A 22,508-nucleotide genomic window follows, 5' to 3' on the forward strand; every position below is an offset into this window, starting at 1 on the left:
CGGTATCATTGCTAGTTTTAATGTGCATTATAAATTTTATTTTTAAAGTGCGGTATCATTGCTAGCTTTAATGTGCATTATAAATTTAATTTTAAAAGTGCGGTATCATTGCTAGTTTTAGTGTACGTTATCAATGGTATTTTTAATGTGTGATATCATTGCTAGTTTTAATGTGTGGTGTCAATACCCATTTTAATGTGGTGTTTTGGTGATTGTTTTAATGTAGAGTATTTTAGTTTGTGGAAGCAATGATTTTTCTTATGCAGACAACCTAAGCGAGCCCTCTGGCAGAGCTGTAAGTGTCATACTGTAGGCTGTAGGTGATGTAATGCAGGATGTGTCCCTATGCACTTAATTTTAGATTTTAGGGGCCCCCCTGTCTTAAGTGCCCCGGGCCCCCCAAAGCCTTAATCCAGCTCTGCCTTAGACTTTCCTTTGGATCTTGTGACTGCCCAAGTTGTTCTTCAACCTCAATGTTATCCTTATGCACTGATTTGTCTGTTTTGGAGGTGTCCGTAACAGACCTACACTCTGAGCTTGTGGTGCATGTGAAGTTGAGGAAGATGCATGACCGCGTTGGGCACTCTGTTTTCTAGTTTTCTAATGGCCATTCTAGTGCACATACCAGTACCAGCTGTAGCAGGACCCCTACTAGGAAAAAGTGGACATAATCTGAGCCTTGTCTTGCCACTGCGGGTGGTGTATGGCTTGTTAGCTATTTTCCTTTTATTGGACAATTCACCCCATTCATTAAAAAATTCCCTCGTAATCCTCCTCTTTACATCAAGAGCTGATGTTTTCTTTGAGATTGAATTTGACAAATAGTGTTTAGAAATTGAGGACGCTTTCGACAACTTTCTTCCTGCATTACCTTTTTCACTAGTAGAGGTCGTAAAAGTAGTACTACTGCCAAAAATATAAAATACTAGAAAATATAGCATTTTTTGGGGGTGTGCTGCTGCATGCTGACCCTCACAAACAGCCTTCTTTAAATATAGATTTCACTGAATGTCTCTTCCAAAATATAAAAATATTGAAAAATAGAAAAGATTAGAATATATAGCGGTTTTTTTTGGAGTGTGCTGTTACGTCTGCATCTCACACGCAAACACCCAGTTTTTTTCAAAATTATTTCACTTGTCATTGCCCCACACAATATTACTTTCACTAGAAAAACTTTAAAAAGAAAGAAATCTGTTTGTTTTTTTGGATTCTGCTGCTAATAGTCTGACAGCAAAAGTACTGTTTTTCTCAAAGAATATACTAGTTAGTGCAGAATGATATCAATCTAACTCAGTCTGTATATACTGTCTAGTACTATTAGATATATGCAATGCATTAACAACAACCAGTAACCACTAGTCTGTGTAAAGTGTATTTAAGATTGAAATTAAAAGCAATTGATCAGCAAACTATTGTAACTGACTATTCTCTACAGAACTGATTCACAATAATAACAGGATTCTATTGCTTTCCTATGTCCCTGGTTCACGCTGAGCACTATTTTATGAGCAGAGCACCACAGCTAACCTCCTCCCTACAGGTTGTCTGTTCTAAAATGGGACTGATCAAAACGAGGGAGGACTATATATAAATATAGCGCACGTTTTACAAAAACAAAATTGTCGGAAGTGATGTTTCACCTTGTTTTAAGATCCAAGTTTGGTGGCAGAAACCGAGTCACTACTCTGTTCCACTCAGATCCCCCACGTTGGATTTCATCGGGTTTCAAGGAATCCGAACCGCTCACCTCTAGAAGAGACCATATATCTAATGACAAAATCTTCACTTTATTAAAAACATCACCCAAATAACATTTAAGGTAAATACATCTTAACAATTACTAATATAGTTATAGTTTTGTTTGAAACTATCACTATAATAGTAATGGAGAAACTGTCGGGGGCGTCACTGAGTGTATATATCTCACATTTATCTATTCCTGCAATAACTGTATCATGAGACACTCTCTTTGATAAACAAATTTCTCTAGTTGCTCTTTACTTGGCTCCCCATAAATCTATAAGTGAATATATAGTCATGGTAGAAAATAATTTCCATACATAAAGGTGGAGGGCAGTGAGCAGTGTATATAGAGTAGGATCTGTAGCTGGGGTAGGCTGGGCAGGGGGTCATCTGCCCCCCGGGCCGGTCCCATAGTGGGCTACCTTGGGCTGGGTCACTGGGCCACTTGCATTTCTTTCCTAATAGGCTGTTGAGTGGAGTCTCGCCGCCCCCGCCCCTCCCCCATCCAGGCTAATATTTACCTGCCCAGGTCAGGGTCTGCAGTATAAGGGAGCGTATACAAAGCTCTCATCAATCACTGTCAGTGAGCTCTGGGATCCGCCCTCTTCTGCAGTCCCAGCTCTCACTTAGTAAGTGACAACCAAGAATCCTGTTATAACTCTGCAGACATGGGGGCTCTACTCAAAATAGTGCTCATCGGGCTCACCCTGGCTCTTCTAGGTGAAAGGGTCATGCAATTCATGTAAGTTACCAGTTTTAATTGCCTTTTCCCTATTGCTGATGGAATTTAATAGCTGTGAACATCTGTAAACCCTAGAAAACTTACTTTTATTAATTATAGAACATGTTTTGTGAATGAGTTTTTTGCACTTTGATTAATTATATATATATATATATATATATATATATATATATATATATATATATATATATATATAGTGCCAAAAAGAGCAGTTTAATTTCACAGAGTAGTAGTTAGTGCTGGGCAGGAAGCATAAATAGCTGTTTTGTGTTGTGGGCAAAAAGACCCGCGCTGGACTAGTTGCCCGGTGGGTGTTTAGCCAGAAGCAGGGTCCCGGGAAGTTGTATGTAACTTTTTTTGCTTGATTGCTAGAGCTACACTTCTTGCTGGTTATGGCATTCTGACATCCCTGATTAAAGTGCAGCACAGTGATCATTTGCCATTGAACTTGGCCTGAGGACACGGATTTAGAATTGATGCAATATATCTGGATTCAAATCAGAGAGTATAATGACAGCTGCACCCGGAGTAAGGTTCACTGGAATATTGCAGGACACAGCCGTGTAGAAAATTCAATCAGAAGTGTATGAACTACCTATATTCTATTCCTAGAAATAAGAACAATAATGAATATTGCTGAAAACAATATATTATTATTATAAATTGTGAAGGATCCATCTTTATAAAGAGTATGTTTTTGGAGTGTGGGAGGAAACCGGAGCACCCAGAGGAAAACCACGCAAATACGGGGAGAACATACAAATTCCACACAGACAAGGCCATGGTCGGGAATCGTACTCATGACCCCAGTGCTGTGAGTCACCGTGCTGCCCACAAAGTAACAGATCCTGCAAGGTTCCTACAAGGACTGTTTGGAGTCGTGTCCCGCTCACTACAGATTGCTGCAAGCAGCAATGCAGGGTGTTGAGGACGGCCTAGCACTTCAGAATCTCATAACACGCCCCTACATGAAGTGGCCACACCCCACAGTGTCACATGACCATGGTCCCTTTGCCCGATGCACGGCACCAAGCACACACTGACCCAAATTATGATGTATTAATGTTTGGAAGTTTGTATTGTGTGTTTTGGCATGTTCAGTGTGTTTGTGTTTGTCTGCCACTTGCTATAAACAAAAATAGAAACTTGTGTATTATAAAGAATAATGTTCCAAATAGTGTCATTTATTATGGATGTTAGAAGTTACTTTGGAGTTCCATTATCTGTTTATATGTTCACAGAACCCATCAATGACTTCTAATATCCATAAGAGTATACAATAAGTGGTTAATCATTAAATATAGAAACACACGGGACCTGATTCATTAAGTATGAGTTATTTCTGTAGGGGGGGAGGGGATAAATGTGTTATAATCATCATCATCACCATTTATTTATATATCGCCACTAATTCCGCAGCGCTGTACAAAGAACTCACTCACATCAGTCCCTGCCCCATTGGAGCTTACAATCTAAATTCCCTAACATACACACACACAGGCAGACAGACACAGACTAGGGTCAATTTGTTAGCAGCCAATTAACCTACCAGTATGTTTTTGGAGTGTGGGAGGAAACCGGAGTACCCGGAGGAAACCCACGCAAACACGGGGAGAACATACAAACTCCACACAGATAAGGCCATGGTCGGGAATTGAACTCATGACCCCAGTGCTGTAAGGCAGAAGTGCTAACCACTACGCCACCGAGACACAAAAAGAGCACAGGACCTGGGCTATGTAACGGGCTGACACGTAACTTGATCTATTTGGATAAATGTTGTTAGAATGTAAAATGTGCTAATTCATTTATATCTAATATTTGCAGTCACCGGACTAAAATATTGAACAAAGCAGAACCTATAGACCATCCTAACTGCCGGCTACTGAAAGGAATAGGTACGTCTATGAGAATTCATAACCATGTCACCACATCCTACTCTACTACAAGTATGGTTCAAAGGACTATAGTAATGCAATGTAAATAAGAGGAGATATTTATAATATAACCAGACGGTTATCCTTCTGCACTCACCATTAGGAAAATGTTAGACATTTCTTCTTATTTAAAGGAGATGTAAATCCCAGACCTCCATTATATTTATATGCAGACAATAAGTAGTGTTTCGGGTATTTTACACACACACACATACTTATTAAACCACCAAGTATGTTTCTACACCAGCCACACACGTTCCATTCATTCAGCACTAATGCCAAATTACTTCTGCGGCCATCCCGGTGTAGGCTTCTGAATACAACTGTAGCACGTTTTATTGAATAGACACACGGCGAGTGTGATAACTGGCGCCCAGACTGGTAGTCATTACGATGCAAAAGTCAGACTAACACTTTAATGAAAATATAATCTGTGTAAATGACCTACCTAACCTAAGTAACTTACTGCTTGTACCATTTGCTTCTTCTTACTTCACTTTTTCCCATTTGCTGGTGACAACCATACACTGCTACCTCCTCTGTGATTGGCTGACGGAACAAACCCCTACTCTGCTAGTGCACAGAACCAGCCAATCCCAAGGCCGAGGGGGATGAACCTGAATTTAAACACTGGAGTTAGCAGTCTATAGCTGTTCCGCACAACCAGGGACAACACGAAAGGAGAGTGGTGATTGGATACCTTAACTGTAACTGCATAATGACTACAATGAGATATGTAATAGTGAATCATATCACTATATATTATTATTATATTTTTATTATTATTATTATTAATAAAGTTTAATCTTTAAATAGCCATAAAATCTAAAATAAAGTTGTCTCTATATAATTAGTTGCCTTTGCATGCCACAATGGAGATGAGGTGTTCAGATGTTGGGAATTATTGTTAAGAGGTCAGTCTAATGAGGACTCTATTCTGAAGGCCGCAGTCACAATCTGTAGGCATTTTACTGACAAGTTAAATTGATAGCATTAAAACTATAATTTCTAGATCAATCAGTTTAGAGCAGTGATTGTGGCCCTAGGGGCCACCTGTGGTTTCCCCAACCATCACCTGCGGCCCCCAGCTCCTCCCTGCTTTATTGACATATTAGTTTGTTATAGTTATTTGTGTCACTTGTGTAAAATGTCTGCTGATATGTTATCACAGATGCCTCTTTCTTTGATTAAATGTATTGTTTTCTTTATTACTCAGATTATGGGTAATGTGCGGCCCTTTGGAAGGTCAGAGGACGTGCAGCAATATAGGTTGTAAACCAAGCGCTGTCTATCTTAAAGTACAGAAACAATAGTGTGTTTGGGTGCTGCCTTTAGGGATGTGATTGGTCTGCCTACCATTCAAATATACATAGTATGTAAAATTCCCTGGCGCTCCACAAATGAACAGAAATCTGTAGGACAGTATAAATATCAAACTTTATATTGCATATAAAAAAAGCTGAAATTGCTCTGGCCAGACTCTAACAGCATAAATAAGCCAACATAGGACACTGGATAAACAAAAAAGCTCACAGATAATACAAATTCTCACACTACAATTGTGTAGGAATAAACCTTGATATCCCAGCCTTGATATGAACATCTAACAGAGATGTCTATAATATATGGGGATATTTCTCATTAGGTATATCGCCAGTCCATCAGTTACAATGAAGCTCTGAGAGTAACTCACAGTTCGTTGGGGAATGTACCTATTCCGTCCTGTCCATGGTTCAGACGGGGCTTCTTCCGATCCTCTGTTTGTCGAGAGAGAGCACTTGGCTTTCAGACTTCCCCACTACATGTTGTGTCTTAGTTGGTGCATGCGCATAGGATCGTAGTTCTCCTGGATGCAGGTAATTCTCACAGTCGGCTGTGGAATCCGCTCTGAGAACTTTACGATACAGGGGCACATTTATCAATATTCACATAAAGTGAAAAGTAGTTTTCAATCCTTATCGCAATGATAAGGATTGAACTACTTCTCACATTTATGTACAGCCCTGCACAGAAACAGCAGTTCCGAAAAACTGCTGTTTCAGTGATAAAAAAAATCATACTTACCCCCCTCTTCGGAAGCGCTGTCTCCGGGTCTTCTCTTCACTCTTCAATTGCGCATGTCCAGTTCCAAGAGCTGGACATGCGCACACAGATCCCCTCTCTGTCTCTGCAACGATAGTTGCAGAGAGAGCGCGCTGAGTGACAGGGAGGGATCGTGTGATCCCTCCACACATGCGCTGTCCAGCTCTGCTCTTGGGAGCAGAGCTGACAGCATTAGATTTCTTCAATTCGGATGGCGTACATTAACATGACAAGTTCCCGAAAAAAATGTTTTTTCGGGACTTGTTAGATTGCGGCCAGGAGCAGTCACCATTCTGTTGAATGGTGACTGCTCCCAAAAACGAAGAGGAATGCAAAGCAGCAGATATCCATGATATCTGCTGCGATGCCCCCTTAATAAATTTGCGGAGGACACTGTGGGACCTTAATGACCCGTTAAAAGCACTATCGTGCTTTATTAAATATGCCCCACAGTCTGATAAGTGCTCCGTAATGTGAAAAACGCCAACACCGAGTGATACAAGAGTTGGTGTTTGGAGAAATAAATGAGCAAAAGAACTTTGATAGTGTCTATACCCAACGCGTTTCACCTTAAACAAGGCTTCCTCAGAGATAAAAGAGTCTGAATGTATAGTGCATATCATGAGTTTAAATATCCCTCCTTCCAGCCCTTGATTGGTTGCAAGTTAACACGGGCAGAGCACTATTACCATTACTACGATAATAGCCGTGCATTATTACCGTTGCTACGGTAATTTCAGCGCTGATTTTTGCTCGCAGCTCTCTTACCGTAGTACCGGTAATTATGCGCGGTCCGCGTTGTTCTTTTGAATCTGCCCCTTAAACTGTTGTTGTTGTCTTAAAATTAACATGTTTTATTTGGATCACTCTATCAGATGTGAAAGCAGTTCAGAAGTATCCAAATGATAATCAAGGTCATTAAACCTTATTTTGTTACCTCTAACCCCTCACCTCTTTTTTTTGCAGAGTTTGGGTCTGAAGATATAGATGTCCTCCCTAACGGACTGGCCTTTATCAGCTCTGTAAGTCTCGTTATTTCTTAATAAATATCTTTACAGACATCACAAATAATGATACTAAGGTCTCCAGGGATGGGAGTCAGGTATAGCAATGAATTAACATTACACATCTCTTCTAATACTCACCTGAAAGTACCTATAAAGTAACCATCACTTTAAATTTGCATCCCAGAATATGCGTGTTGCTGTATTAATATGAGCTCTATGACCTTTATATAAATCCTATTCATGGTCTTTGAATAATTATAAACCAGTTTAAGGATAGGACCTTTGCTACCGCTTTCTGACTCTATGGATGCCAAACAAACTGGGACTGTAGATTAACAATTACCCAACCATGATTTAGGGGTCTATTGATGACCCTTCACATTTTCTGAACATTAATTATCATTTCTTATCAAAACGATAAGATATTATCCAAAGTGCCTATTTATTAAAATTGATTAGCGAGACAGCGACTCCCATAGGAGCCTGTCCCGCCGAACAGTCTATTTGAAAGTAATCGCAATTGTGATCACTTTACTGACAGGTTCTGACCTGCCTATGCGCACCATGCATGCTTAGAACGGCAGGATGGGGGGCACAAAGCCTTCTGGGGAGGAATTGGAAGGTCCCTCTGCTGCGATGTTCTCCCATTAGGTTAGAAAGGCTAACGTCATCTTTCGATCATTCGGGGACAAGCTCTGAAAAGTTAAGCTTTTCGTGGCTTGATAAATAGGTCCAGACTGCAGTCCCCATTGAGAATTTGAGAATGTCATAAAATTGCAAAAAAAAAATCTAGTATTTAAGTGAACCCTGTTTTGTTCTCTAGTCCAGTGGAATATGTTTTATGTTTAGTGGTTCAATGCAGTTACACCTGCTCTGCGTTCTGTTCAATAGAACCTTCTCTGTTTTCTAGTTTGATGGAATGTTGCTCTCTCATTTTATAGAAAGTTCTACCTCTTTGATTATTTAATATATTATGCCTGGTATGTTCTTTCATTTAATGGAATTTTCTTGCCATTGTTCTAGTGCAATGCAGGGATCTACCATATATTATACCACATTGTACCTTCTCGGTTCTCTACTGCTCATGACTGCTCTACCCTATGTATTCTTTTATTAGGATGTTGTTTTTGGTCTGTTTTCAAAAAGATCGTGAAACAAGCAGTATTTTATAAGAAAGAGAAGTATGATGAGTCAGTACTGTGTGATGTTGTTTTCACTTCTCGGGCCATCCACATAGAGAAATGAATGGTCTATATCCTAAGTTCTTACATCATTCTACAGAACTCTGGAGCAGAATGAATATTCTACTGTACCTTTATTGTTTTCTTATAAACCTGTTCCGCAGGTCATACCAACAATGTTTTGTAGATCTTTTCATAGCAGAACTGGTGAAATAATAAATGTCCAAATAATCTAATCTATCCACTTGTGTTTCTCTGAGTGGATAGACAAAGTGTGCATTGTTGGTGACGCATCATTTATAAACATTGCTCGTGTACAATCGAATGATGTCTTGATCTGTTCTGTTTTAAAGAGACATCCACCAGCCCATATAATAATACTAAATTCCCCTTGCAGCAAGTATCAGAAGGACAGGGGTCTAATCCCCAGCTCTTTGAAAGTGGGATGTTGTTCCTGAACTGTTCTGCATTCACCGCTTAAGTAATATAGTTAGTTCATGACCTCCACCGTCTGGGCATCTGCTAACCACTAGGGATGAGCGCACTCGGATTTATGAAATCCGAGCCCACCCGAACGTTGCAGATCCGAGTCGGATCCGAGACAGATCCGGGTATTGGCGCCAAATTCAAAAGTGAAACTGAGGCTCTGACTCATAATCCCGTTGTCGGATCTCGCGATACTCGGATCCTATAAATTCCCCGCTAGTCGCCGCCATCTTCACTCGGGCATTGATCAGGGTAGAAGGAGGGTGTGTTAGGTGGTCCTCTGTGCTGTTTAGTTCTGTGCTGTTTAGTTCTGTGCTGTTTAGTTCTGTGCTGTGCTGTGCTGTGCTGTGCTGTGCTGTGCTGTGCTGTGCTGTGCTGTGCTGTGTTCTGCAGTATCAGTCCAGTGGTGCTGTGTGCTGTGCTCTGTCCTTCTGAGGTCAGTGGTGCTGCTGGGTCCTGTGCTGTGTCCTGTTCAGTCCAGTGGTGCTGTGTCCTGTGCTCTGTGCTTCTAAGGGCATAGTTATTTCCCCAATATTCCCCTGTGTTTAAAAAAATAAAAAAAAGTTTTTTTAAAAAATGCCAAAAACTACTTTAATATTTTTTAATTACCACAAAATTTTCACAACCAATCCTGCAGTATAAGCCCATTGGTACTGCAATATTACCAAGTTCACACATTCAGCAGTAAAAGTCCAGTGGTACTGCAATATTACAAAGTTTACACATTCTGCAGTATCAGTCCAGTGGTGCTGTGTCCTGTGCTCTGTCCTGCTGAGTTCCGTAGTGCTGCTGGGTCCTGTGCCGTGTCCTGTTCAGTCCAGTGGTGCTGTGTCCTGTGCTCTGTGCTTCTAAGGGCATAGTTATTTCCCCATTATTCCCAAGTTTTTAAAAAATAAAAAAAAAGTAAAAAAAAATAAAAAATTTAAAAAAAAATAAATATATAATAATTATAACCAAATTTGCAAAACCAATCCAGCATTATAAGTCCATTGGTACTGCAATATTACCAAGTTCACACATTCTGCAGTATCAGTCCAGTGGTGCTGTGTCCTGTGCTCTGTCCTGCTGAGTTCCGTAGTGCTGCTGGGTCCTGTGCCGTGTCCTGTTCAGTCCAGTGGTGCTGTGTCCTGTGCTCTGTGCTTCTAAGGGCATAGTTATTTCCCCACTATTCCCAAGTTTTTTAAAAATAAAAAAAAAGTAAAAAAAAATAAAAAATTTAAAAAAAAAAAAATATATAATAATTATAACCAAATTTGCAAAACCAATCCAGCATTATAAGTCCATTGGTACTGCAATATTACCAAGTTCACACATTCTGCAGTATCAGTCCAGTGGTGCTGTGTCCTGTGCTCTGTCCTGCTGAGTTCCGTAGTGCTGCTGGGTCCTGTGCCGTGTCCTGTTCAGTCCAGTGGTGCTGTGTCCTGTGCTCTGTGCTTCTAAGGGCATAGTTATTTCCCCACTATTCCCAAGTTTTTTAAAAATAAAAAAAAAGTAAAAAAAAATAAAAATTTTAAAAAAAAAAAAATATATAATAATTATAACCAAATTTGCAAAACCAATCCAGCATTATAAGTCCATTGGTACTGCAATATTACCAAGTTCACACATTCTGCAGTATCAGTCCAGTGGTGCTGTGTCCTGTGCTCTGTCCTGCTGAGTTCCGTAGTGCTGCTGGGTCCTGTGCCGTGTCCTGTTCAGTCCAGTGGTGCTGTGTCCTGTGCTCTGTGCTTCTAAGGGCATAGTTATTTCCCCACTATTCCCAAGTTTTTTAAAAATAAAAAAAAAGTAAAAAAAAATAAAAAATGTAAAAAAAAAAAAATATATAATAATTATAACCAAATTTGCAAAACCAATCCAGCATTATAAGTCCATTGGTACTGCAATATTACCAAGTTCACACATTCTGCAGTATCAGTCCAGTGGTGCTGTGTCCTGTGCTCTGTCCTGCTGAGTTCCGTAGTGCTGCTGGGTCCTGTGCCGTGTCCTGTTCAGTCCAGTGGTGCTGTGTCCTGTGCTCTGTGCTTCTAAGGGCATAGTTATTTCCCCACTATTCCCAAGTTTTTTAAAAATAAAAAAAAAGTAAAAAAAAATAAAAAATTTTAAAAAAAAAAAATATATAATAATTATAACCAAATTTGCAAAACCAATCCAGCATTATAAGTCCATTGGTACTGCAATATTACCAAGTTCACACATTCTGCAGTATCAGTCCAGTGGTGCTGTGTCCTGTGCTCTGTCCTGCTGAGTTCCGTAGTGCTGCTGGGTCCTGTGCCGTGTCCTGTTCAGTCCAGTGGTGCTGTGTCCTGTGCTCTGTGCTTCTAAGGGCATAGTTATTTCCCCACTATTCCCAAGTTTTTTAAAAATAAAAAAAAAGTAAAAAAAAATAAAAAATGTAAAAAAAAAAAAATATATAATAATTATAACCAAATTTGCAAAACCAATCCAGCAGTATAAGTCCATTGGTACTGCAATATTACCAAGTTCACACATTCTGCAGTATCTTGTGCTACATATAATGGAGACCAAAAATTTGGAGGATAAAGTAGGGAAAGATCAAGACCCACTTCCTCCTAATGCTGAAGCTGCTGCCACTAGTCATGACATAGACGATGAAATGCCATCAACGTCGTCTTCCAAGCCCGATGCCCAATCTGGTAGTACCGGGCATGTAAAATCCAAAAAGCCCAAGTTAAGAAAAAGTAGCAAAAAGAGAAACTTAAAATCATCTGAGGAGAAACGTAAAGTTGCCAATATGCCATTTACGACACGGAGTGGCAAGGAACGGCTTAGGCCCTGGCCCGTGTTCATGACTAGTGGTTCAGCTTCACCCACGGATCTTAGCCCTCCTCCTCCTCCCCCCCCTACAAAAAATTGAAGAGAGTTATGCTGGCAGCAACAAAACAGCAAACAACTCTGCCTTCTAAAGAGAAATTATCACAAATCCCCAAGGCGAGTCCAAGGGTGTTGGTGGTTGTCAAGCCTGACCTTCCCATCACTGTACGGGAAGAGGTGGCTCGGGAGGAGGCTATTGATGATGTAGCTGGCGCTGTGGAGGAACTTGATGATGAGGATGGTGATGTGGTTATTGTAAATGAGGCACCAGGGGGGGAAACAGCTGATGTCCATGGGATGAAAAAGCCCATCGTCATGCCTGGTCAGAAGACCAAAAAATGCACCTCTTCGGTCTGGAGTTATTTTTATCCAAATCCAGACAACCAATGTATGGCAATATGTAGCTTATGTAAAGCTCAAATAAGCAGGGGTAAGGATCTTGCCCACCTAGGAACATCCTCCCTTATACGTCACCTGAATAACCTTCATAGTTCAGTGGTTAGTTCAGGAACTGGGGCTAGGACCCTCATCGGTACAGGGACACCTAAATCCCGTGGTCCAGTTGGATACACACCAGCAACACCCTCCTCGTCAACTTCCTCCACAATCTCCATCAGATTCAGTCCTGCAGCCCAAGTCAGCAGCCAGACTGAGTCCTCCTCAATACGGGATTCATCCGAGGAATCCTGCAGCGGTACGCCTACTACTGCCACTGCTGCTGTTGCTGCTGTTAGTCGGTCATCTTCCCAGAGGGGAAGTCGTAAGACCGCTAAGTCTTTCACAAAACAATTGACCGTCCAACAGTCGTTTGCCATGACCACCAAATACGATAGTAGTCACCCTATTGCAAAGCGTATAACTGCGGCTGTAACTGCAATGTTGGTGTTAGACGTGCGCCCGGTGTCCGCCATCAGTGGAGTGGGATTTAGAGGGTTGATGGAGGTATTGTGTCCCCGGTACCAAATCCCCTCGAGATTCCACTTCACTAGGCAGGCGATACCAAAAATGTACAGAGAAGTACGATCAAGTGTCCTCAGTGCTCTTAAAAATGCGGTTGTACCCACTGTCCACTTAACCACGGACATGTGGACAAGTGGTTCTGGGCAAACGAAGGACTATATGACTGTGACAGCCCACTGGGTAGATGCATCCCCTTCCGCAGCAACAGCAACAGCTGCATCAGTAGCAGCATCTACAAAATGGCTGCTCATGCAAAGGCAGGCAACATTGTGCATTACAGGCTTTAATAAGAGGCACAACGCTGACAACATATTAGAGAAAATGAGGGAAATTATCTCCCAGTGGCTTACCCCACTTAGACTCTCATGGGGATTTGTGGTGTCAGACAATGCCAGTAACATTGTGCGGGCATTAAATATGGGCAATTTCCAGCACGTCCCATGTTTTGCCCACACCATTAATTTGGTGGTGCAGCATTACCTCAAGAGTGACAGGGGTGTGCAGGAGATGCTTGCGGTGGCGCGCAAAATTGCTGGACACTTTCGGCATTCAGCCAGTGCCTACCGCAGACTAGAGGCACATCAAAAAAGCATGAACCTGCCCTGCCATCACCTCAAACAAGAGGTTGTGACGCGCTGGAACTCCACCCTCTATATGCTGCAGAGGATGGAGGAGCAGCAAAAGGCCATTCAGGCCTACACAGCCACCTACGACATAGGCAAAGGAGTGGGGATGCGCCTCAGTCAAGCGCAGTGGAGACTGATTTCCGTGTTGTGCAAGGTTCTGCAGCCATTTGAACTTGCCACACGAGAAGTCAGTTCCGACACTGCCAGCTTGAGTCAGGTCATTCCCCTGATCAGGCTGTTGCAGAAGCAGCTGGAGAAAGTGAGGGAGGAGCTGGTAAGCCATTGCGATTACACCAAGCATGTAGCTCTTGTGGATGTAGCCCTTCGTACGCTTTGCCAGGATCCGAGGGTGGTCACTCTTTTAAAGTCAGAGGAATACATTCTGGCCACCGTGCTCGATCCTCGGTTTAAAGCGTATGTTGTGTCTCTGTTTCCGGCGGACACAAGTCTACAGCGGTGCAAAGACCTGCTGGTCAGGAGATTGTCCTCTGAAGAGGACCGTGACATGCCAACAGCTCCACCCTCATTTTCTTCCACATCTATGGCTGCGAGGAAAAAGCTCAGTTTTCCCAAAAGAGGCACTGGCGGGGATGCTGATAACATCTGGTCCGGACTGAAGGACCTGCCAACCATTGCAGACATGTCTACTCTCGCTGCATTGGATGCTGTGACAATAGAAAAAATTGTGGATGATTACTTTGCTGACACCATCCAAGTAGACATGTCAGACAGTCCATATTGTTACTGGCAGGAAAAAAAGGCAGTTTGGAAGCCCCTGTACAAACTGGCTCTATTTTACCTGAGTTGTCCCCCCTCCAGTGTGTACTCGGAAAGAGTTTTTAGTGCAGCGGGGAACCTGGTCAGTGAGCGGCGAAGGAGGTTGCTTCCTCACAACGTTGAAAAAATGATGTTTATAAAAATGAATAATCAATTCCTCAATGAAGTACAGCACTGCCCTCCAGATACTACAGAGGGACCTGTGGTTGTGGAGTCCAGCGGGGACGAATTGATAATGTGTGATGAGGAGGAAGTACACACTGTAGGGGGAGAGGAATCAGAGGTTGAGGATGAGGACGACATCTTGCCTCAGTAGAGCCTGTTTAGTCTGTACAGGGAGAGATGAATAGCTTTTTTGGTGTGGGGGCCCAAACAAACCAATCATTTCAGCCAAAGTTGTTTGGTAGGCCCTGTCGCTGAAATGATTGGTTTGTTAAAGTGTGCATGTCCTATTTCAACAACATAAGGGTGGGTGTGAGGGCCCAAGGACAATTCCATCTTGGAACTTTTTTTTTTGCATTATATGACCAAGCAACAGTCGTTTGCCATGTTCAAAAAGTAAAACCAAATGTAAAAAAATTCAAGAAATTAAACCAAAAGTAAAATGCCGTGTCATAATTTAAAACAAGAGGTATTGACGTGCTCTAAAACTACTGTATTGTTGTTTATATTTTATAAACACTACACTTGAAAGCTTGAGTCTTTCAATAGAAAAGTAACTGTCCATTGCACGAATATTTGCAACAGGGACAATTTTAGGGTTAAGAAAGTCAACTAATAACACTTCGACGCTGTCTGTCTTTATAAACACTACACTTGGAAGTTGGAGGAGGTATTGTGGCCCCGGCACCAAATTTACTACCGGGGCCACTCCACTGTGCAGTCCATATTTAGGTGTATCAGATATTAAACAACGGTGACAGTTGATGCCCAATTTTTTAATTATATTGTGGCCTCGGTACCAAATTGTGTACCGGGGCCACCCCACTACGCAGTCCAGATACTTGTTTGGTGGAATTCAGACCAGTTGAGGGTTTTATTATTATATTGTGTGGACCACTCTATCTATACCACACTACAACTCTATACCACTCTATTTCCTACTTTAATTCTATTTCATACTTTAATTCTATTTCCTACTTTAATTCTATTTCATACTTTAATTCTATTTCCTACTTTAATTCTATTACTAATTAATTACCATAAAGAGGAACAAAATAAACCAATTTTACCAAAAGTATAATATGACTTAGACTTACAAACACTACACTTTAAAGATCGTGCCTTTAAATGAAAAAGTCAGTCTTCATTGCACGACTATGTGCAACAGGGACATTTTTTTGGGTTTACAAAGTCAAACAATAACACTTCGACCCTGTCTGTCTGGGGTCTCTCAATGACGAATTGTCTGTACCATGTTTGGAGGAGGTATTGTGGCCCCGGTATCAAATTGGGTACCGGGGCCACCCCACTATGCAGTCCAGATACTTGTTTGGTGGAATTCAGACACGTGGAGGGTTTTTTAATTATATTGTGGCCTCGGTACCAAATTGTGTACCGGGGCCACCACACTACGCAGTCAAGATAGATAGATGCGTATTGCGTATCATAGATAAAGTACATTCAGTGGTGTGGGGCAAATTGAAAAATATTCAAAATGCACTGACATTATCAAAAACAAGAGGTTGTCACACGCTAAAACTCCAACATGTATATGATGGAGAGGATGGAGGAGCAGCCGTATGTGTAGTGTAATGCAGATCTGTTGAAGGTTTTTTATATATTTTATTGTGGTGCCCAGTGCCCACTCCTCTACGCAGTCCAGGTACAATTATTGGTGCGAATCATAAAAGTTCAGGGTTTTTAATATATTGTGGTGACCCACTCCTCTACGCAGTCCAGGTACAATTATTGGTGCGAATCATAAAAGTTCAGGGTTTTTAAGATATTGTGGTGACCCACTCCTCTACGCAGTCCAGGTACAATTATTGGTGCGAATCATAAAAGTTCAGGGTTTTTAATATATTGTGGTGACCCACTCCTCTACGCAGTCCAGGTACAATTATTGGTGCGAATCATAAAAGTTCAGGGTTTTTAATATATTGTGGTGACCCACTCCTCTACGCAGTCCAGGTACAATTATTGGTGCGAATCATAAAAGTTCAGGGTTTTTAATATATTGTGGTGACCCACTCCTCTACGCAGTCCAGGTACAATTATTGGTGCGAATCATAAAAGTTCAGGGTTTTTAATATATTGTGGTGACCCACTCCTCTACGCAGTCCAGGTACAATTATTGGTGCGAATCATAAAAGTTCAGGGTTTTTAAGATATTGTGGTGACCCACTCCTCTACGCAGTCCAGGTACAATTATTGGTGCGAATCATAAAAGTTCAGGGTTTTTAAGATATTGTGGTGACCCACTCCTCTACGCAGTCCAGGTACAATTATTGGTGCGAATCATAAAAGTTCAGGGTTTTTAATATATTGTGGTGACCCACTCCTCTACGCAGTCCAGGTACAATTATTGGTGCGAATCATAAAAGTTCAGGGTTTTTAATATATTGTGGTGACCCACTCCTCTACGCAGTCCAGGTACAATTATTGGTGCGAATCATAAAAGTTCGGGGTTTTTAAGATATTGTGGTGACCCACTCCTCTACGCAGTCCAGGTACATTTATTGGTGCGATTCATAAAAGTTCGGGGTTTTTAAGATATTGTGGTGACCCACTCCTCTACGCAGTCCAGGTACATTTATTGGTGCGAATCATAAAAGTTCAGGGTTTTTAATATATATTGTGGTGACCCACTCCTCTACGCAGTCCAGGTACATTTATTGGTGCGAATCATACAATTTCAGGGTTTTTAATATATATTGTGGTGACCCACTCCTCTACGCAGTCCAGGTACATTTATTGGTGCGAATCATAAAAGTTCAGGGTTTTTAATATATATTGTGGTGACCCACTCCTCTACGCAGTCCAGGTACATTTATTGGTGCGAATCATAAAAGTTCAGGGTTTTTAATATATATTGTGGTGACCCACTCCTCTACGCAGTCCAGAAAGATACCTTGTTGCAACGTTTTGGACTAATAACTATATTGTGAGGTGTTCAGAATACACTGTAAATTAGTGGAAATGCTTGTTATTGAATGTTATTGAGGTTAATAATAGCCTAGGAGTGAAAATAAGCCCAAAAACTTGATTTTTAAACTTTTTATGTTTTTTTCAAAAAAAATCCGAATCCAATACCTTAAATCCGAACCGAGACCTTTCGTCAAGTGTTTTGCGAGACAAATCCGAACCTCAAAAATAACGAAAATCCGGATCCAAAACACAAAACACGAGACCTCAAAAGTCGCCGGTGCACATCCCTACTAACCACTTATACATATCTTTTAAGGGTCTGAAATATCCTTCTCTAAAGAGTTTTGCACCTGACAAACCTGGAGAAATATTACTGTTGGACCTGAATGATGAAAAGCTCCATCTGTCTTCACTACGTATCAGTGGAGGGTTGGATATTTTTTCACTTAACCCTCATGGAATCAGCACATATATTGATGAGAAGGGTAAGTCGTTAGTCATGTGTAGATACCATGCGTGTTCTTCTCTTGCATTGCTAATTAGCAACATATTATAGATGCTATCATTGAAATGCAGTTGGCAGGGACACTTGGCTTCTAAGTGAGGAAATGCATATATGTTACAAACGTTAGGTGCCCGTCTTGTGAAAAAATCATAAGGGGTAGAGATTAGGGAATTAAAGAGGCATCTGCTAGTTGTTTCAGCATATAACATTAAATTTTCCGTATGGGTCTTTGAATTTTGGGATGGCCTAAAAAATGATGCAACCAGAAGACATGGTCTCAATCCAGTTTCGTTGTTTCGCAAATATTACCCTTCAGTAAAGAGGGATGATCAAGTATAGAATGCCAGAAAATCAATAAAACAAACATTGGCACTTCTCATCCATCCATAGCAAAATGTATACATAAAGTTGACAAAAATATTATATAAATAGAGAGCAAAATATCTTATGTTGCCTTACTGCACTCTATAGCCTGCTGACCAAACACTGGCTGATTTGGCAGCTTGGCACGCTCGTTGAAAAGCCAGATGTCGGTCAGATTATGCCCTACAAGAACATTGTTTATGACCAAATCTGAAAGATCCAAACTTTTAGCTCAATGCAGCCACATTAGTGCAGTTGGATCACATGCACAATCAGATGTAGAGGGATCAATTGTGTTTTTGTGCTCATAAATGCTGCAATTTGCTGACAAATAGCTGACTGGTCAGCTCCTGTTAGATTTACCAGTAGCGGGCAAATAATGGAACAATCATTTAAAGTCAATTGTTAAGTCATAGGGCCAGCACTTGCATCCTCTCATACATCTCTGATCTTGTTACAAGATACTATCCTACATGACTTCTTAGATCTGCCTCTGACCCCATCCTTCCCTCCTCTCTTATAAATCCCTACCCCGGCAAACCATATGCTATACCAAACTTGAATCTTTCAAGCGCACCCTCAAAACCCACCTCCTTTGATACCCTATCCAACCCCACCTGATACTACCCCTTGTGGGTACTACCAGCTCCAAACCTGCCCCTCTGGCTTATATTGTCTCAGCATTGCCTTCTCCCTCTAAATTGAACTCTCTACCCTCTGTCTCATGTCGGGACCTTCTCCATCAACCTTGTATGTCCTTGCTCTGTTTCTATGTATGATTTGCCTTTAATATGTCTGGCACTATAGAGTTTTATGGTACCTTATAAATAAATGATGATGGTGACCATAGGAAACACTGGTGACGAGTGTCTCTATTTCCTCTGCGCTAGTGATAGAACATTTGATTTCATGTTCTACTGTAGACCTCTTTAGACCTGTAGACCTTCAAGTCTATGACATTCCATGTTAACACATGCTATACAAAAAAACAAGACCAATCTTCTGTTCTTATTTGATATTTTCATTGCTTTGAAAGTATGGCTGTGCTAGGCCATTTATTCCATAAGCTGGGGGATGTTTATTTTAGCATTCAGACTCTCTGTAAATGATGAGGGAGGGACTGCATTAATACTGTGCCAAATTGTAAGTTTTTTATGTATCCTCTTCTTTTCAGATGACACCGTCTATCTTTTTGTGGTGAATCATCCTCAGTACAAAACCACTGTTGAGCTATTTAAATTTGTAGAAGAGGAAAATATTCTCGTGCACCTGAAAACAATTAAACATGAGCTCCTGCACAGGTACTGGGAATGACTCTGCAAACATAGAAAATGTTTTTTATACAACTTATGCAACTAGTGTAAGAACTGCTAATCAGTATACTGGTAAACCAAGAATTCTCTTATCTAAAAAAATAGGACTTTTACATCCCATTCACATAATGAAGCGGGCGGAGCAAGTTGTATGACAACGCTAATTGTGGCACAATTTATGACCACCTCTCACTCCTGCCTACAACATTGTACCCGTACTGCTACCCACTTATGAAAATCCCTCCCAATTAAACTCTTCTTAGCTTTCAAATCTTTAAACGCACTCTGAAACCAACCTCCTTATTAGAAATTACCCTACTCCCACGTGTACTATTCACACTTGTACACACTTACAACTGTCCCAATCTCTACTCTGAGTCACACTCAATCCTCTTGTCTCAGCCGTGTCCTTTTTCCACTAGATTGTAAGTTTGATCAGGGGTCTCCTCAACCTTTGTTTTCATGTCTGCATTTATTTTGTCTTCTTGTATGCCCCTGTTTTATGTATGCCCCTGTTTTATGTATGCCCCTGTTTTATGTATGCCCCTGTTTTATGCATGACCCTGCTTTCCCCACAAATAAATTATGAGAATAATAATACTAACTAGAAAAACTCGGCGGTAACCGTCTTACATGAAACTGAAATGTAATTACTAAATTACTTTATTAAAATAATTCAATAACTTTTTTATACACTACATTACATGTAGAAATTTTAACAACGGAGTATAATCAATAAATAACTATATTATCAATCACTATATTAAAGGAACTAAAGAATTTCTCTATATACTACAATATATGTATAAGTTCTTCCATCGAAATTACATTGCTGGGAATGGTCCCTGCAAGACACGCTGATATATGTGGCAGCAAATAACTGTCACAGTTTCCAGACCACCCAGCAGGTCACATGTTCCAGATCACCAAGCAGGTGCACGGGAAGAGTTCAATAACTGTCACAGTTTCCAGGGCAATCAGCAGGTGTACAGGTGTATTGCCAGCAGTCACATTTTCCAGAGGATAAGGCAATGCATTGGCGGGTGGCCATTTTGCAAAATAACTCCAAAATGATGCAACCGACTACAACGCCAATATTTTCCTGCAAATCTACAGACCAAGACCTTTAATTTGCTCAGCCAACAACATCATAGAAATAAGTCACTCATAATAGTCGTACTTATGCTATTAATACATAGATGACTAGTTAAAAGCCCGTCAAAATGACGGGAAAAATATAAGGGTAAGATCGTGTTGGATCAAACGAATGGATAGAAAATCGAGTCAATTTGGAATAGCAAAGCTCGTTATAAATGGTAGCTGCCACACAAAAAATGTAAATAGACCAAACAAAGGAAGCCGAAAAAATTAGTAAAATCTAGTCAGTAGGAATAATGAAGTAGGCAAAAGATCATTTGCAAACATTTTACCAAACTTGTGGAGGTGTGTATAGGGGTGATATGCGGAGGTGTGTGGTGTAGATGTGAGGGAGTGATGTGCGGAGGTGTGTGGTGGAGCTGTGCGGAGGTGTGTGGTGGAGCTGTGCGGAGGTGTGTGGTGGAGATGTGCGGAGGTGTGTGGTGGAGATGTGTGGAGGTGTGTGGTGGAGATGTGCGGAGGTGTGTGGTGGAGATGTGCGGAGGTGTGTGGTGGAGATGTGTGGAGGTGTGTGGGGGTGATGTGCGAAGGTGTGTGAGGGAGATGTGCAGAGGTGTGTGGTGGAGATGTGCGGAGGTGTGTGGTGGAGATGTGTGGAGGTGTGTGAGGGAGATGTGCAGAGGTGTGTGGTGGAGATGTGCGGAGGTGTGTGAGGGAGATGTGCGGAGGTGTGTGGTGGAGATGTGCGGAGGTGTGTGGTGGAGATGTGTGGAGGTGTGTGGGGGTGATGTGCGAAGGTGTGTGAGGGAGATGTGTGGAGGTGTGTGGTGGAGATGTGCGGAGCTGTGTGGTGGAGATGTGTGGAGGTGTGTGGGGGTGATGTGCGAAGGTATGTGAGGGAGATGTGCAGAGGTGTGTGGTGGAGATGTGCGGAGGTGTGTGAGGGAGATGTGCGGAGGTGTGTGAGGGAGATGTGCGGAGGTGTGTGGTGGAGATGTGTGGAGGTGTGTGGTGGTGATGTGCGAAGGTGTGTGACGGAGATGTGCGAAGGTGTGTGGTGGAGATGTGCAGAGGTGTGTGTGTAAGGGGTGGATTTGCTGTAAACTGATATTACTGGAGATAATGCCCATTTCTTAGGAAATATAGCAAGCATTCTGCTTTCAGAACAAATAAATTAGCAATGCTGGCAGGATGTGATTCCCATAAACAAGTTACATGGTATATTTAATCATAGATCTAAAATAAAGACACATTTATTTGCCGCTTGACATACAAACTCTGATAGCTTAAATATTGTAAACTAACAATATGTGATACACTTGGGGTGCATCGCTGTACATATAGCAACAATGCCCTCTAGTGGAGATGTACAGAGGTATGTTATTAAGGTGAGGAGCAACGTTATCCATATGTATATATAAATATATATGTGTGTATGTATGTATATGTATATATATATATATATATATATATATATATATATATATATATGTGTATATATATATATATATATATATATATATATATATATATATATATATATATATATATATATATATGTATAAAATAATAAAATATATGATGTAGATGGACAATGTGTACCAATGGATAAAAAATAAGGTGACTAGTTGGTACATTTTGCTCAGTATTGTGGTTGAGCATACCAGTGGTTGCTTTACTATTGATTGATCAATCTAACGTACGTTATGTATTATAAAAAGTCTGTTTTGTTTGTTTTTTCTTAAAATTGTGTCTTTTTTTCC

The 22,508-nt window shown here is 41.0% G+C and overlaps 1 protein-coding gene across 3 annotated transcripts in view; it reads left to right on the top strand.

The window, feature by feature from the left end:
* LOC142158119 (serum paraoxonase/arylesterase 2-like) overlaps nt 1–22,508 on the top strand; it is a 97,808-nt gene that overhangs the window by 66,141 nt on the left and 9,159 nt on the right. The window contains exons 1-5 of one of the 3 annotated variants that reach the window (XM_075211779.1): nt 2,316–2,488; nt 4,316–4,386; nt 7,474–7,529; nt 17,783–17,951; nt 19,509–19,635. In XM_075211779.1, coding sequence (XP_075067880.1) covers nt 2,415–2,488; nt 4,316–4,386; nt 7,474–7,529; nt 17,783–17,951; nt 19,509–19,635 — 497 coding nt within the window. In that variant the 5' untranslated portion in view covers nt 2,316–2,414. Of the gene's footprint in view, nt 1–2,315; nt 2,489–3,491; nt 3,545–4,315; nt 4,387–7,473; nt 7,530–17,782; nt 17,952–19,508; nt 19,636–22,508 lie in introns of those variants that run through there. The other 2 variants (XM_075211782.1, XM_075211780.1) reach the window with 2 other exon arrangements.

Source organism: Mixophyes fleayi, chromosome 5 (genome assembly GCF_038048845.1).
Source record: "Mixophyes fleayi isolate aMixFle1 chromosome 5, aMixFle1.hap1, whole genome shotgun sequence".
In the NCBI taxonomy this organism is placed as follows: Eukaryota; Metazoa; Chordata; class Amphibia; order Anura; family Limnodynastidae; genus Mixophyes; species Mixophyes fleayi.